Below are 17515 nucleotides of genomic sequence, written 5' to 3'. Positions count from 1 at the left end.
AACTTTTAAGCCAGTGAGTAAACGTCGTCACTTTTTCGAAGATCCAACCCCCTGAGGTTCAAATGACTTGTTTTCACATCTTAGAATGCCCTTGGACGATGGGAGCCTGGGTCAAGCTTACGGATGACCGTGGACGATGGGCTATCTTGGTCAAGTAAGAACGTTGCTGAAAGCGCGGGAACAATTGCGCGTGGACTTGCGCGTGTAAGTCGCGATTGCTTTTGGTTTTCCTTTTTATTGGTTAATAAACTGGCGCGAGATTTTAAAACAACCACTAAGCATAGCAATTGCAATCGCAATCGCGCAACTACTTTCAACAGTAATTTGAAAACTGCTCTATTCGCAACCAAAACAAAAACTAGGTCTGATTGTCAACCTAGTTGCACAGTGAACTGTAACTTTAGTTGTTCCTTGATTCAAGCACCTTATCTGAACATTTTGATTGCAAGAATTATCGGGTTTTAAGTTATTCTTTAGTAGGAGCGAAGGCCGTAGTTCCGTCTAACAAACACCACACCCTGAAGTCCACAAACCTAAACCAACAACTTTACTTCTCAATAGAAAATGGAAAATACAAATTCCGCCGAAATTAAATTGAAAAGGCAATTCAGAGATTGCGGAAACTTGTGTTGATATCAATAGGTTAAAGAAAAGATACTAAGCTAACATCTTATTAGTACGTGAAGTTAAAAAAGTAAGATTGAGTACAGTCGTTAATTTTATAACCTCCTTCAATCTCGTCTCTATGAAAGGTACTACTTTCAACTTCCTATTTTATTCTTTGCAGAGAGCCAATAATGATAGGATATGAGGTCCAATGTAGAATTCCAATCCAAGGAATGTCCGCAGTATTACGTACACGAAACCCAGATACTGGTACAATATAAATAATGAAGAAAAAGAAAGAAAATAGCGTATTAATTGACACCATGTACAAAAACGTGAACCACAGTTAAGATATCTTCAATTAAAATGTGGATATTGCCACCATTAAAAACACCATTCACTTTTGGTGTAAATTATTAACATTAATTTTTGCCCTGGGGGCCCAGAAAAGAAACTTGTTTTAAGCCGGTAAAATGTAAAATCGACTCCCTTCGGAAATACCAACTAATTAACCTTTTGAGAAAATTTGGAACTCTTTCTCTTGACGTTAAGCGGGCCAAAAACTTTAAATTGCAAGTGATACATAATCATTTAGCATTAATCATAGGACAATGAAATCCACGATTTCAACCCGAGCAACTGGCTAAACTAAAACAAAACAGGGACTTCGTCGCCCAATCTTTCCGTAACAGGGAGTGGGTTGGGTTCTTTAGCGTTCAACAGGGATTGCGAATACGTCACGGTGTTCAGTGAGACGGAACATGCAGTTTATTGTCCTTATCCGAGAAAACTGTTGAGGCCTTTGACGGATATCATCGATTTTAAGACCCTGAGTTTAGATCCAGCTATGGACCGATAAGATAACCACTTTCCGAACACCACCATTTTCTGAACACCACCGCCTTTGGTAGCGCTTACAAGTGGTGAGGTGATTTATCTAGTACATGGTGCTAACATGAGGCCAGCTCCGCACCAACTGTTATGAAGGCCTATTCTCGATTTGCACCCACGTGACACGGCCGGCATGTTGGATGGCAATATAATACAATTTTGCACAATAATAAAGTTTCGTTCCCAGCGGAGACACAGGTTATTGTTCTTGCCATCCAAGATGGCCGCCGTGACGTGACTTTACATTATATACAAACGGCTATTAATCCGCAAAAAGATCTATGCCAAAGAAATGTTTACCAACTCAGTTCAAGATGAAAATTAATGCTACAGTTCATGTCTATTTGGGCAACAAAACTTCTTTGAGGGCAGACAACCTTTTTCGCACAAAGGTTTATAGCTTTCAAAGTTCACGGCCCCTTTGATACTTGCCGCTACACAGGGTATATAACATTTATCCGACAGGCGTCGGTTGTTCAAAAGGTGGATGTCTTTATCCCCTCGATAAATCCCTATCCAGTGGATAAACACTGGGAAAACCAATTGTGTTTCCAGCGGATAGCGCTATCCACCCTTCGAACAACTGGGCCAGTTTCCTATTTAAGTTTTTGTTAGGTCCATGATAAAATTATTTCATTCGTGGCAGGGTGGTAGGCTGAAATTTCCAAAGAGATTCAGCTCGAAAAGAGTAGCAACAGCAATAAACGCTACGTAAAGCAAAAGAAAAATCGTTCCAAAGCACTTATTTAAATACCATTTGTTCACTGCTACACAGAGAATAGTGACAAGTACTGTACCAAATAAAGATATCGAGGTGTAAAGGATGCTACCACTTAAAACACTAACATAGCCTCCCAAGTCAACTATTGTTGTTTTAAGAAGCCAGGGGAGTCCCAAACATAATAAAATGTCAAATACATTGCTGCCTATTGTGTTAGATACAGCCATATCACCATCTCCTTGCCGTGCAACAATCAAGCTTGATATTCCATCGGGCACACTGCTCCCAGCTGCCATGAAGGTCAAGCCCATGATGACCTCTGGGATACCGAGAGTAAAGCCGATTATTGACACCATCCAAACCAAGACATAAGAGAGAACTGCAATCCAAATCACGGATGCAAAAAAGGAGACAAGGAACCATTTCTCCCACCTGTTCTTACGACAGTCAGGAATTGTAACATAAAACAAGCAGCTTAGGGGTAACGCCACGAACCACAAGATGCGTGACACAAGGCCCTGAGGAATAGAAAAAGGTGAATTGTTTTGGTTAATAATTTCAACCTCCTGATCTTCCTCGTTTACGTTGTTATCACGTTCTTTTGCCTCCTCCCTGTTATTGGCATTTAGTTCAATGTCTGGGGTTTCTTGATGGTATCCAGTCAGTTTCTGAAAGTAGCCTTCCAGGGCTTGGTTGTAGTACATAACAACGACGTACATCAAGTACATGACGACCAACACCAATGCCTCATACCAATGGACTTGCTTGTCGTGCGAAATGGCGACCAGCGCAGCTATGCTTAGCAAATAACACACCGAGTCACGCGTCAGAGGCCATTGTGACAAACGAAGTGTGGACCCAGCGAACAGCCCACATACCCCAACGATAAAAAGAATATTAAACACCGCCGAACCAACGATAGTCCCGATACCAATGTCGCTCTTTGTAATAAAAACACCGATGACAGAGGTAAATAATTCAGGAGCAGAGCTTCCCGCGGCCATGAACGTGGCACCAGCAACATTAGAGTGCATGTGTAATTTGTCGGTGATCTTTTCAAGCGTAGGAACGAAGTAATCATCGCATACCAACGCGAGACCACCGAACATGTATGTCGCTAAAAGGAAATGAAAAACAACGCCGCCTTGCTTCTGCCGCTGGTACTGTGTCATGAAATCACCGGGAAATTCATCAATGGACGGTTTGACGCAGTTCTGCGGTGGATGCTCCACCGACATCACTTTCAGCTGTACTTCCATTCGTTGATGTATTGTGCTTCGGTTTTCTGAAAGCTCGACTGATCTCCTCGCTCGATTAAAAGTAGCATCGCGATTGTTTTTCTGTTGAAATACATGTCTGATTGATCTGAAGAACAAACTTGGGAAGACGAAGCCAGTAACAAGAAAAAGTATCCCAACACGGGCAAGAAACTTCTTATCTTGTTTCATTCTGATTAGAGTCTCAGTTTCCCCTTTCCCTGTGTATACACAATCATTATTTGACATGCGATGAATATGCAAAAAGACAAACACAAAAGAAAAAATTAACGTATAAACAATGGCTAAAAAGAAAGGGCTATTGTTTTGTTAATACAACGAAAAGAAGCCTTCGAATACGAAAACAACGTCTCTCGCACAAATGTTTCCATTCCCTCAATCTTCGCAAGCTTTAATATTTCGCGACCTGGTTTTCACTTTTGCCCACTGAAATTCTAGAAATACATTGTATTTTGAAAGATAGAGAACAAAATTTAATAACCAGGTTAGAGATGCGCTGGCCAAAGAACGTTTGATGCCAGAGCTACAGCCTTACAATTAATCATCGTGTGCAAGGGCAATTCCACGAACCTTGCTTTTCGAAGATTACAAATAAAACAAATTAAAATATAGCTTGAGGGCTTTTGCGATCAAGAATATACCCTCAATATCTTGGAGACAAATATATGAGTTTCTCGTAACACTCCTGTGTTACTTCCTTGTTAAGGAAAATGCGCCAGACAGTACTGTCTTTAAACTCTGAAACTAGTTGACAGTTTGGCGAGTAATGCTTCCCACCTTTTTTGACGCAGCGCTGTGATAATTTTGCACCTAAAATAGCAGTGGTATAATAACGCACAAAACCGCAAAAATTATAATAAAATCAAGTGATGAATTTCCTTTTCAAAAAGAGCAGTATTTTAACATTTGAAACTTGTTGGGGACGTGTACAATGTATTTAGAGAGTTACTTTTCAGTTTATATGTTAAAGAAACCCAACTGGAACCGTAAACAGAAATCTAATTAAACAGAAAGCTATGTATTAACATAGTGTGTCGAAGTTTGTGGGGGATCCGAAAAATCCAGTAAACCCATCGCCTAATCATTAGGCCAAACTTCCTCTCACTTTGATGATACCACGAAAATATTTATATGCTAATTGGTGGTATAGGCCCTTTTAAAAATAATCAAAATGTACAGTTAAGCGCTGTAGCACGTAACTCGTGCCTTAAAATTCTATTCAGAAATATACAAAGACGTAAAACACTTGTAAAGGAAATTAAATGAGAATCAAAAGCCACACTTGACGTCAATGGAAGAAAAATGAATATCTTACGCTACTTAATAGGCTGTTGTTGAAAGTACGGTAGCATAATAAATGCTTAGTACAAATGGCGAGAGAGCAGTCCTGCGAACGCAGGAGTCGAGAAAAACGAATCGGCACTTTGAGTTTGTAACAGACCTATTGAAATGACAGGTTAGTCAAGTGAAATGAAATAACGGGCTCTTTCCACTTGAGTAACTGCGTACGCAAAACCCAGAGTTTGTTTGAAAAACAACATGTTTGGCGGCAAGGCTGGTTTTTCAGAGTTCAACCTCTTTTCGATCACTCTGTCGTAATTCTGCAATATCAGAAGGTTCTTGTGAATCCGCAGCCTCTTTTCAGTAGTCGTGATCATGCAGCTTATTTAAATTGGTGATATTGGCCTATTTGTAGGTTTTGCAATTTTAATCTCTTCAGCCGTATCCACATTACGCAAATTTTCTGCTGTCAAAAAGGGCGTTATTATATCACTCCTTATAGCAGCTCCTTTTAGTATGTAACGCAACGTTTGGGAAGGTTGCGTGACAATCCAAAAGGACAACTTTTTAAAAACAGTGTACTATTCCGGACGAAAGTGGTAGACAAATAAGACGTGAAAAACTGAAAAAATGAGAAAAAAAAATCACTGGGGTTGCGGATGTTGGTCGGAAATTAACAAAAAATCGTGAAATTTGTAAGCCTGAGTATCTCAGGGAATATTTTATTGTGGGATTATTTTTGTCTTGTGTCTTGGCCGCGAGTGGTATAGTAACGAACAGTTTTGACCTTCACAACCCCGAGAGAAAAATATCCGCTACCTTCGAAGGCTAGTAGTTTCGAGCAATGTTAGACATAACTGCATCTGTCTGAAATAAATACTGAAGTAGAGACTGCAACACAGTTCCTTATTTTACGAGAGACGCTGAGGAGGAAGGCTTTTGGAATGAGGTCTCTTCAATTTTCAAATCATTTCACAGCATTTTATTGCATAGCATTGCTCGGAATCAAACCCTATTGCAACCTCTTTTCCAGGGTTTTTCATCTCCCCATCCCAAAGACCCTGGGGACGATGTTAAGCCCCTTGACACGACTTGGACCAACCAAGTCTCTCCCTCAATTGAAGGATTATTCTTAATTGTCAATTTCTTCCAAGTGAAGTATTATCGTTCATTTTGGACAATGAAAGCTTGATAGGGATCATGGGAAATGGGCATATTTCTTTTAAAAGCAAAACTCCAATGTCTGGACTCGCAGGACTCGAACCTAGGAACGTGTGATTAATTACCCATTCTCTATTTTCGAATTCCCCATAATACACTTTGTTTGCCCCCCAAATTTTGCATAAACCATTGTTTTCAAATACTCTTGGAAATATGCAGTGTCCCCAAGAGCATTTGAAAACAATAGTTTATGCAAAATTTGGGAGGCAAACAAAGTGTATTATGGGGAATTCGAAAATAAAGAATTCACTTAACCACACGACTACCACATCGTTAACTGCGAGGTTGTGAATGTCAGTAGTTTTTTCTTCCAAAAGTGCCGCTGTAAACGTGTATTAACTCCCGCTAAGAAGCAAGCGTACACAGTGAAAAATGTCGGTTACCAAACTTCAAGAGAAAGCTAACCATTTTAAAATCAAGCTTTAGACCTAACCATAATTCAGCAATGATTTTAAATATATACTAATTAGTTTTGGTAAATAATCGGCGCATATTTTAGCCAGTTGATCTTTAGTGGTGAAGTGGATAAAAACAGTTCCTTCAAAGTGGGTGCTCCGGATTCAAGTCCTGTCCAGGTGCTGCTTTTACTATGTTTCTTTTTATTTGCTACCACAAGTCCTGGGACAGAGTAATCTATATGGAGGATTATACTTCATCTGGAAAAAACTGTTGCTTGGACATATATGTACAGGAATAAGTAGATAACAAGACACAAAGTACTTTTTGAAGCAGTATCACGGCACAGGAGATCAGAAAGAATGCATAAAAATGTTCGCTTGGATTGTCAAGTACATCGCTTTTAGCTGCTCACTGGACATCCATGAGACCCAACAAGTCACTCACTCAGTAATCAGTGACTGGTTCCCAGGCTTCCAATAACAGTGGTGAGCAACCTAGGAAAAGGAAAACAAAGCACCTTAATTAGAATATAAATTGCGGAGGTAGCTAAATTTGACAAGTCCTTTTCATTTCTTGAGGCACATCGCTTTCTGCAGACAAATGGGAATGAAAAAAGACAAAATGTATCCACTAGCGTTAAAAAAAGGTCTCCTAATAATCATGTGACTAAGCCTCGTTTTCTCAGTTTGTAACAAAAGACGTAAGAAATAAGGGTGTTTAAGCAAGGACAACAGTAAAGTCAACAAAAACGTCACGCCAAATTATAACTTAGCGCTAGATTAAGTACTTCCCGATTTTTGCCTTTTACCAGCGCAATTTTTACCATACAGGCGAACTATCCTGTAAGTTGATGGGTAAGAAGGGTTTTCAAGTAAAGATAGAAACTGAATGGTTCATTGTTGAACGCTCAAGTTGTGGTCAAAACCAAAAATTTGATGATTTCACGTTGCTGTTTTGTGGAGCACGGCAAAGAAATGCACTGAAATGCCTGCCGCACGTGCAGCACGAATATTTTTCTTTTTCTAACCAATGAAATTTTTGCTTCGTGGCTTTGACGTTGTCGTCAGGGAGAGACGCAGGGAGAAACCGCGACGACTACTGCGGCGAAAACGTCACTTTAAAATATAAGTTTGAGCTATTCTATGATTATTCCATCTTGTTTATAATATACAATATGGGTGAAGTGTCCTTTAACTGGATTGGTACGGACAGATTTCAAGTAAAGAGTGAGGCTGGAAGATTCACTGTACATTGTCCACGTTGTCGTGAAAATCATAAATTTGGTCATTTCACGTGGTAGTTTTGACGAGAACGGGAGAGAAATGCAGAACGATCATTTTGGTTCTTTTAACCAATAGACTACGAGCAGTCTCTTTGTTTTCTTATAATCCGTCGAGAGCGGAGCGAAAAAAACAGGCCGCGCGAAACTTGGCCGCGCGAAAGCTGGTGTCTGGGCGGAAGGCTTCCACCACTACTTTTTGGCGTTGTCGTTGCCTTATAGCCGTCGTCGTTTCTTAAACTCCCTGGTGTCGTTGCCGCAGTCGTTGCTTAAACTCCTTATACCTAAACGTGGACGTTAACGTCCGGTACGGGCGACGGCTAGTCATAGGTTTTTTAAGAACCGTTTATACGCGAGAAAACAAGCCACGGCTTACTCTGGCCGCGGCTTAGATAAGACGCGAACACCCCGTATATAAATGGTACAAAATCTACGTTCACGGTTTTCTCAAGCCGCGGCTTATCCTGGCCTGGGAGTTTTTACTCGTATGAATAGTTCCTTTCGCGTAATATGTACGCCGCGGCTTATTTTCTCTTGTATAAACGGCCCTAATGTAATGTGTATAAGACCTTAGAATTCAGTCAAAAGTGAGTGTGAAAAATGCTAACCTGTTAACTGGTAAAAGCTTGTACACGGAGAACAATTCATCTAAAAAAGCACAAAAGAGTAAGCAATTTTCTCAAAAGAGAACATCACTGAAAACTGTTTTAATCCCAAGAGAATTCTAGCGTTTTAACAGAGTTCATTTTAGATTGATATTTCCAAAAAAACCAGAGTTTTCCAGCCAAAAGTAAGCTCTTTATCTTCAAAATAGTCACTCGTATACAGTTGTTGAAGAGAGCCTCCACTAAACCAAATGACATACTCTTATCAATCAAATTTGTTCACTTTTTTTGTCAAAGATGGCGTTTTCTTCAAAATAAATGAACTTCAGAATCGCTCACACTCGTTCTCAAATTTCTCGCGCGCCGCTATCCAGAAAAATTGTAACGTGTTGTACTTTCGTTCTGGGGCCGGTTGCTCGAAGCCTGGTTAGCGCAAACCGTTGGTTAAGAGGTATCAAAACCAATATGTTTCCATGGTATTTAATGCTGGTTAGTGCTAACCATGCTTGAACAACCCGGGCCTAGTTGTTATACAAAACCTCTTTGTTATCTTCGTTTCTCCTCGGCTGCTCGGGAATGAAATACTTGGCTAAACTACTGTCTAGTTAAAGTAGCTGTGTTACAGCAGTGCAGTTCATTTTGTGTCCTTTACCATTCGCTCGCCCCTTCTCGCTCTGCAACTTAACGTTGTTCAAGAAGAGTGGGGACGTAGTCCCCGGTTTGGTGGTCTTTCAATTATTTCGTTCAAGCATAGTTCATCGAGGAACTGGTTATGAAACCTTAAACCTTCAAAACCGAGAACAATGTTCTTGCACGGCTGCCATTTGCGCCATAAAAGTAGTCTGGCAAAGTCCCCAGCAAAGTGTTCTTCATTGACCCTGAAAAGCCCCCAGGGGAGTGGTCAATTCACATAACATATTCATTCAATCAACGTTAACTCAGTAATTACTCTTAAACGACACAAACCAAAGCTTCGTGACGAATTAATGTCTGTCGAGCATGCATAATTAAGGTTACAAACAACAGAGATCAACTTTGAAAAACTGTTAAGCTGAACAGTTTTCAAAAACTCCAATCACAATCCATTTTAATCTTCTTCAGTTTTGCCCATCCCTTCTTCCTTTTGTATTTGCTGTTTTGTTTAAGCAATGTTCTAAATAGTTGTTTTTATGTTTCGCTTGATTTGGTTGCCAGTTTCCAGTCGCTGAATTTGGCTATAAATTTCGTGGCAAAGCCCCTTTAAAAACCCACGCAACGACTGAACAGCACTATGCCATTACGTGGCACACATAATATTTATTTTCACATGCACCCGAAAATCCAAAGTCTCGTTTCATCCACGAAGGAGAATGCTCATGCGGAGAAAACTTTGTCGGTGAAACAACGCCAAAGCTAAAGCGCGTATAACTGAACACTCCAATAACTGTCACAACTCAGAACCACACACTGCGCTCAGTCCGTGCGCTATGACCTCGGGCCAAATATTTTTCCGTCCAGCCCTTCCACTCAGTCATACGTTACGATAGCTGCCACAGTAAATCACCCTGAAAAATTAGCGAGATCACGTTTCGAGCGAAGGGCTAACGCTAACTTCCTCCCTCGAGAAGGTACCCTGGTTGAGGCCGGTCACATGTCTGCTAAATCTCTGCACATTTCAGAAAAATAAATGAAGGAAGGGGCAGTTAAATTTTTGTCTCCACTGAACTCATCCACTGAGCTCAGTAGGGAGTGTAAATGAAACATCGCGTGGCGAGAGAATGTCTCTTAATCTCAAACAAAGTAATTATCTTCTTGTGGCTCTGCACCTTTCCTAAAATATATCGCTTTCAGACAATTACTTGTTTTAATTTTTATATCAAGTTTGTATCACCCGAAAGCAGTACAACTTGAAGTCTAAATTAAGAACGTGGGCGCCATTTGGAAAAGAAAAACAATTTGTTTCGCCCTTCCCTAGATGGAAAAAAGTACTGTTGACAAAATTAAGTCGAGGACCCACCCTCCGTGTGCATTTCCTTTGTACTCATAGGCACGTAACCAGCCGCAACCAGAGTAGTTTTTCGAGGGAGGAAGAGAGAGGACCCTATAAGAACGAAGTCAGCTCACAAATCTTCCTTAGGTTGGTTCATTTCCCTTTATCAGCTGGTTTGATAAGATGATCCATTGCACTGCATGAAAAATTAATTGCTATGTTGCCCAGTTGTTCCCTTTGGGAAAACCAGGCACAGCCTCGCCGGACTTCGACCTTGCATATAACAAAAAGTCGAGAGCTGAGGTTTTTGTCGCTTTGCTGTCACTTTGCCTTTTTATCAAATACTATGTCATCGGTGCTATTTATACTACGATTCTTTCTGGACTAGCAGTCTGTCATTATAATTTACACCTCCTCTCACCTTTGGTTGCAGAAAGACATCCAGTTGCTATAGCAACTTGCAGAGTTTGCGCAAATCGATCCAGGGAAAGTTGAACTTGTTGGTCTATGATTCCATTGTTGAGGTCTAATGTCCTGAACTTGTCAATTAGTTTCTTCATATCCTGGCTCATTTCTTTCAAATCTGTTCCCTTGATGAGATGTCGAGAATCCGATTCATCCATCACTTCTCCGGGTTCCAACTCCATTTCATCTTGAGGATTTTCCTCGTTTTTACTGGCCAGTAAGAAGGCTTGAATTATCGCTAAGTGGAGCTGGGAGTACAGTAATCTTGTTTCATGCTGAGTGTGTCTGTTACTCCCGGCATAGTCACTTGATAGTGGCATTAGAACCACCCAGCGCAAGAGGCCCAATAAAGGACCCGTGGGGAGTGAGGTAGACTCCGGAATCAAAACCGATCCACGCAAGCGCCCAGCTGTCAATAGTGACGAGGAGCAAGTTATTAAACACAAATCAGGAGTTTTGCTGATCCATGAAGCCACCACTTTTAGTATTGTTGTCGGAGGAAGTTTCGTGTTGGCTGAAGATTCGTCACCTAGAACAAGACAACTGCCTCTATTATAAAGAAGGTGGATGCCAAAAATATCCAGGGGGCTTATACACTGGCCTGTCAGCCCCAAGACTGGGAAACCGTTTCCATGATTGGAAATGCAGCATAAGTTGACCAACACGTTAGTTAGATTGTGCTAATGTGATGGGTTCCTGTAATGGGGAATCATAGCCAAGAAATTTCAAATCATCGAAACTAAACATTGTTTTCAAGTATTACATGTATAAAATCAGTACTATGATATCCCATATAAAAAGGGGAGGGATGCTGGTTGGAAATTTTGAATTAAACCCTTAAAGGAGACTAATCTGGGCGTGGCACAGGTTATTTTGACCCCTAAAAGAGGCCTTTTTACAGGTTACATGAATCAGTTGAGTAAATAAAAAGAATTAATACACTTCTATATTTCTTTGGGGGCAAACCTAAAGGAGACCTTCATGGCTACATATAATTGCGTTTTGCCCATAACACCCTAAGTGAGACCAAAATCCGAAATTTACACTCCTATCGCTAAGCGAGACGACAAGCACCCCTGCCCCTTTCTATATGGGAGTCCCCCCCCCCCCCCTCGGCATGAGATTGTCATTATTTTTTTCACAATTGTTGTCTAATCATACACACTGATAGCACTTCCCTGTCCCTCAAACATAAAAATGGCTTCTTCTTTCAAAGAGAAAAGCAATTGATTGTCAATGGTGAATTTCCACAGCGTGGATTCACTTTGACACAATCATACGCCAGAGCAACTAGTAATGACCATCTCTCGGTTGATGACAGTTTGATAAATTCCCCACACAACAATAAGGGTGTTGAGAAACAACAAAGGTACGTTTTGGCTATCTGTCAAACGGTTAGACTCCCTGGGACCCATTTCTTGAAAGTCCTGAAACCTTTGAGGGCTTGAAAAGCCAATAGTGAAAATGCCAACAGTTTGTTTTGGAAAGGCGATCTTTTGACATATTTTCAAGGTAACAAAAAGAAAAATGACTGTGAAGTTTGACAACTGAAATCCTCTCCGTTATTTAGATACAAAGGGAATTGTGACACCCGAAAATGGTCCGTAAACTTTCGGGACTTTCGAGAAATGGGCCCCTGGTGTCCTAAAGACCAGAAACCTCATGAAGGCCCTGGGCATCTCACAACACTTATTTCATAATCAGTGGTGGCAAGGGTCTCCAAGGAACCAAGCCACTGACTAAAGAGTGAAAGTGTTGCTGGTCCTCTTTCATACATTGCTTTGGTGGCTGGGTGAGATCACAAAGAGAAATAACTCTTTCACTCCCAATAGAGACACTTATACATGTAGATTCTACTCTGTCTAATGCCAGATGATTTTACTCTTCAATGGGCTCAGGGCTGAAAGGAGTAAGGTCTATGAACAGTAGGATATAATGATCACAATAAATTTCAATTGAATGAAAGAGCCTATCAAGAGCCATAGTTTCGACTCCTCGAATCTCTGAGTCATCAATGAAAACATTTCCCACAAACTTTAGAAAACCAAACTCAAAACTGACTGAGACTTAAGCCTCCATGGAGGAGGATCATACAAGAAGTCACACCCATTACATGCATAATTTATGAACAATCCAAATTTGACAAACATTATAACACGGCCCTTTGCAGTGCTGGGCTTGCATCCCTCGCTGACCGCCGCGATGCCATTTGCGCTAAATTCATATCGAAGGCTAGGACATCACCTCCTCTCAGCTATATCCTCACGAACTGGTGCACTATTAAGCATGGCTATCAATTGCGTTTAGGTCAGCAGCGCTATGAGCAAGTTAAAAGGCCACACCGAGAGATTTCATAATTTTGTAACTGCACGTTTCCAGTAAGGTATATATGACCCACCACCGTAATTCAGGAGTCTTATTTCTGCAAGAGTGGCGTTTAATAAAGTATTATTATTATTATTATTATTATTATTATTATTATTATTATTATTATTATTGCACTGCTCTGCCCAAGCACCAGGCAAGTCAAAAAATGAATATGGAAAACTGACTAACTTTAATATATGTAAACTGACCTTTTTGTTTATCATCTGCTACCACAGGATACAAACTGATGAGAGCAATCATCAACTGACATGCCATCAATGGTGAGTGAGAAGCAAGGCTTTGAAGGAAAGGCAGTGATGCAGGCACCAGGCAAGTGTAATCTTCAACTATGGAAGATGTAACTTTCAGAACAATACCAGGTCTGTGATGGTGTCTCTGCTGAGTGCAAAAAAAAATTACCATGAGCATTGGAAGAAAGAATGTCAATCTCCCATTAATAGATTATTATTATTTCACTTTACTGTGTTGGAAATCTTCTTATCTTTGCAAGGACGTACAATGTATGTCATTTCAGCCCACAGTCTACATGTAGATCAGACAAATTACAAACTTATTTCTTTTTTTACGAAAGTTATCTTGACTGAAACCTAACCACCTTGACAGGAATCACAGTTCCTTCAGTTCCTTAAGTTGGCTTCAGCATGAATAAATGTATAGAATGTAAAACATACTCTTGCAGTTGTGAAAATCCCAAAACTGTGAACACTTTGATTTGATTTTGACGTTTTCCTTTGTGCAGCAAACAATCAGAAGTGACATAAAACCACAAACTAATTATTACCAGTAATGGTTGACGTTCACTTTTGCCGTGCCTGCTTTTTACTTGAAACAAAATTACATTTCATAAATATTTCTAGTGTTAAGGTTTTTTCGAGTTTTTCACAGTAAGCCTCAAAAGATAATAAAATGCAGTAAAATACAAAGTCAGTAAAATGCTTGGATTTTGTTTGTAAATTTCTCCCATAAGGAATTAGAAATGAAGTCAAGAAGAGCCTTGCATTTCAGTTAATTTCCTGCCCACTTACACGTAAATTCTATTTCCCACTTTTTCATAATCTGTGTCACATACCCCTCCTGTCCCTTATTCTCCTAGGCCCCCTCTCTCTGATAGAGCAGGGTTTACGCACCTGCATCCAAACAGCCATAGCTTCCAGCAAATGATCACAGTGAAGTGCTACAGCCATAGAAACCAGTTTGGTGAGAATTTCAACCTTTTGCTCAACCTATACAATTAAATTCAAAACTCTCCATCATTCTGCAAAGTTTCATATGATGCTCACTGTCAAAGCCTAGCATAAAAAGGGCTGAACCTACATGTATTACCCTCCTACACTGTATGCGACTTAGTTTCAACTCCTCAAATCAAGATTTTGAACAACAAAATAATGATGGATAACTTTTTCACCAAACTAGATTAAGTCTTGTACTTCTAGGACTGATGCACTTAGGACAAAAAGAGGGCAAGTATACAATAAATTATTATTACATGGATGGGAGTATTTTACCGGGAACTAAAACACTGACTTGTTGAATCAATACAACCATTATATCCGGGAAATGAGTGGCGTATTTTTGATACGTGACACAAGTGGTCACACTGAACAACAATGTCACGATTCCCGCCTTTTCAAACTTAGCTGAATGAACTTGGTTTGTTCATTGTTTGGAATTTAAGCCTCATTTACACTGTCTAGCAAGTTTTCCTTGACAAGTCCACTTGTCAAGGAAAACTTCCCTCTCGGGACTGTACACACTACCAAGTTCTCTTTGACACATTTTTCCTTGACAAGTTTTCCTTGGTAACATAAATGGAAAATATATCAAGTTTTTCTTGACAAGTAATTTACACTGTCTAGCAAATATCGTCCTAGCAAATAGGTGTCCTTGTTCAAAAACTAGCATGCCAGTTTTTGAGCAACTTTTTTTCACTTGCCAAGGAAAAAATTGTCACATTTTTCCATTTACACTGCCAAGGAAAAGTTGTCAAGGAAAACTAATGCTAGTGTAAGTGAGGCTTAATGGCCGCTGCAAGATTTGTTGTGGGTAAGTGACGAAGATATAAGTGTATTTTCCAAACAAAAAGAGAATGAGAACACCAAAAATAAAACGCTGTACATTATGATCTATCGATTTTCAAGGAATAAAGTTGTGACGAGACAAGATGGGTATTTTTGGTTGCATTAATACTCAGTATTTGCATTAAAGCCTGCTTTTCAATCTCTACCATGTATATTTATGGTCCACATAATAATAAAAAGAAAATTACATGTTAGCTTGAAGATAAATTATATGAATTTTATGTTTATGTCACTCAAACATAAAATTCATATCTTCTTGCCACCATGTAAAATCTTCTACGAAATATAATTATGTGCAAGACAAAATTAATAATATATATACAGTGTACAGTATAATATGAACTCCAAAAAAAATGCATGAAAAGGCCACTGTCATGCCTAGTTTTGTCACCGTTTCGGCTCAATATTCGATAAACTTGAAGTTCATTTTTTTAACACCTCGGTGGCTTTCAATCCTTTCAACAATTATATTGTTACACAATCCAAGTGAATTAATTTTATGGGTATACAAAAAAGGTCAGCCAAAAACTTGAAATAAATGTTCACCTCGCGTTTTCAAGTTTGAACGCAACTCTTTCTTGGCCATTTTTTGCCAAAAGCAGGCAAAGATATTCTGTGCATAAATTCAAAGGGATCAGTTTTACTTTTATTAGTTTTTGTGGCTGCCATCAACAGAACAGACTGTCCATTGGATTTTCAGTGCAGTACGAAAAACAGTGTGACATTATCCCTTTAAAATGTTCTGATCACACTTTTAAACACGAAGATGCACTGTAAAAGGCATGACCACTGCCACATTTAATTTAAAAAACATTGGCAGGTTAGCAGTGCTCGAAATTTAAAAAAAATCCAGGTTGTCCTCATTTGAAAAGCCAGCCAACTAAACCCATTAATTTGGTTGCCCTGAAAAAGGCTTGGTTGCTTGTTAAGAATCTCGAAACAATGAAATGCACGTCATTTTGAGATGCAATCACATTGCGTAGTTCCTAGGGTGCACCTGAGGTTTTTTGTGAAGTCTGCATTTACATGCAAGTTTTAGCATTATTTTTCAATCTCCATCATCTACATGTTGTCTCTTGCATTTTCCTATCCAGACAATTTTGCATTTACGTTGCTTAGCAACGAAAACACTATGTAACTGAAAGATTTCTGGCTCGCTGGTTGACTGTCTGACTAGTTGGCAGTGTGTGGTACAAGATTTATGACAAGATTTAGGTTAAAAATGCCTTCTGAAACTTTGTTGATAAGTGTTTCGTTATAATTTGATGGCTGTTGCTTGTTTTAATATCATTAATGTGGCCTTTCTTGTGTAAACAATGGCGGATGTGTGATGCGATGATGTTACAGATTGTGTTCTATAACACCCTTCAATTCTTTTTTTTTTTTTAGAACCAGTCTTTACCGTGAAGATTTGTGAGTTCATTACACTTAGTTTTGATCTCACAGGGACCGCTGTGTTCATGCTGACCAACATTTCGATCAGTAACACAATTCAAAATACACGAAGTCACTGTTCTTCCGAAAAAGCTAAATGAAACCATTGTTCTTGGTAAAAAGCTATTGAATGAAGCCAACGTGCTCGTTAACACAAACGTGGCCGCTGAAGCAAAACAAACTACAGTTGAATGTTGGGGTAACAACCGACAAAATCACGAACAATGCAACGAACTAGTATTTTGTTTGATTTACTTCTAAAAATCATGGGAGTAATGATTGAGAGAGCAACAAACATGAAACAACTTCCATTATATTAAAAATCTTCAGAAGTTATAATATTACCAAAATGGTAATTAACTGTGGTTTAGGGCCTTTCATGGCCCAAATTCGTTTCTAGCATGTTCATATATATACAAAATATATACAAAGTCATGTAACCTAGATCTTGGCCATTTACTCTCAATTTTTCTAGAAATAAAATAACATATACAAATAATGCATTAAACTGTTGCCGTTGTTGTCAATTTCACCATATTAATTTTATAATAATGCATACAATTCCCTCCCTCCTCATGAAAAATCCCTTTGTCACTAATCTAGTGAACGCCACATGTATATTGGGCTGGGCAGCGTGCTTCATCTCTCAGCCAGTTGGGAAGGAAGGGGGGGGGGGGGGGGGGGGGACAGAGGGACAAGGGAAATACTGAGATCATTAAATACATGTCAATGAATAGAATACTGAATGTGGTATTTTGATTTCTTTTGTTCATTTAACATTTTCAACATTGTGGGTAACACATCTATAAAACAGACTGTACACCTACTTTAAATTTTACAAAGATAAGAAAGGTTTAAATATGTGGATTACATATTGTATAATATAAGTATTATAATAATA

At 39.3% G+C, this 17515-nt stretch overlaps 1 protein-coding gene and 1 pseudogene across 2 annotated transcripts in view; both read right to left on the bottom strand.

Annotated features, from left to right (window-relative positions):
* Nucleotides 1-524: 524 nt before the first annotated feature.
* LOC138059363 (sodium/potassium/calcium exchanger 3 pseudogene) lies at nucleotides 525-3848 on the bottom strand (annotated as a pseudogene).
* A 2731-nt stretch (nucleotides 3849-6579) lies between these two features.
* Nucleotides 6580-17515, bottom strand: part of LOC138059364 (integrator complex subunit 15-like) — a 16567-nt gene continuing 5631 nt past the window's right edge. The window contains exons 3-7 of one of the 2 annotated variants that reach the window (XM_068904953.1): nucleotides 14230-14325; nucleotides 13291-13477; nucleotides 10671-11243; nucleotides 8284-8323; nucleotides 6580-6890 (exon numbers count right to left, since the gene is read on the bottom strand). In XM_068904953.1, coding sequence (XP_068761054.1) covers nucleotides 6848-6890; nucleotides 8284-8323; nucleotides 10671-11243; nucleotides 13291-13477; nucleotides 14230-14325 — 939 coding nt within the window. In that variant the 3' untranslated portion in view covers nucleotides 6580-6847. Of the gene's footprint in view, nucleotides 6891-8283; nucleotides 8324-10670; nucleotides 11244-13290; nucleotides 13481-14229; nucleotides 14326-17515 lie in introns of both variants that reach the window. The other variant, XM_068904952.1, reaches the window with a different exon arrangement.

The sequence above is a fragment of the Montipora capricornis genome, chromosome 8, assembly GCF_036669925.1.
Source record: "Montipora capricornis isolate CH-2021 chromosome 8, ASM3666992v2, whole genome shotgun sequence".
Classification (NCBI taxonomy): domain Eukaryota; kingdom Metazoa; phylum Cnidaria; class Anthozoa; order Scleractinia; family Acroporidae; genus Montipora; species Montipora capricornis.
The sequence above is the reverse complement of the archived record's forward strand: the minus strand, read 5'-3'. Positions and strand labels throughout refer to the sequence as shown.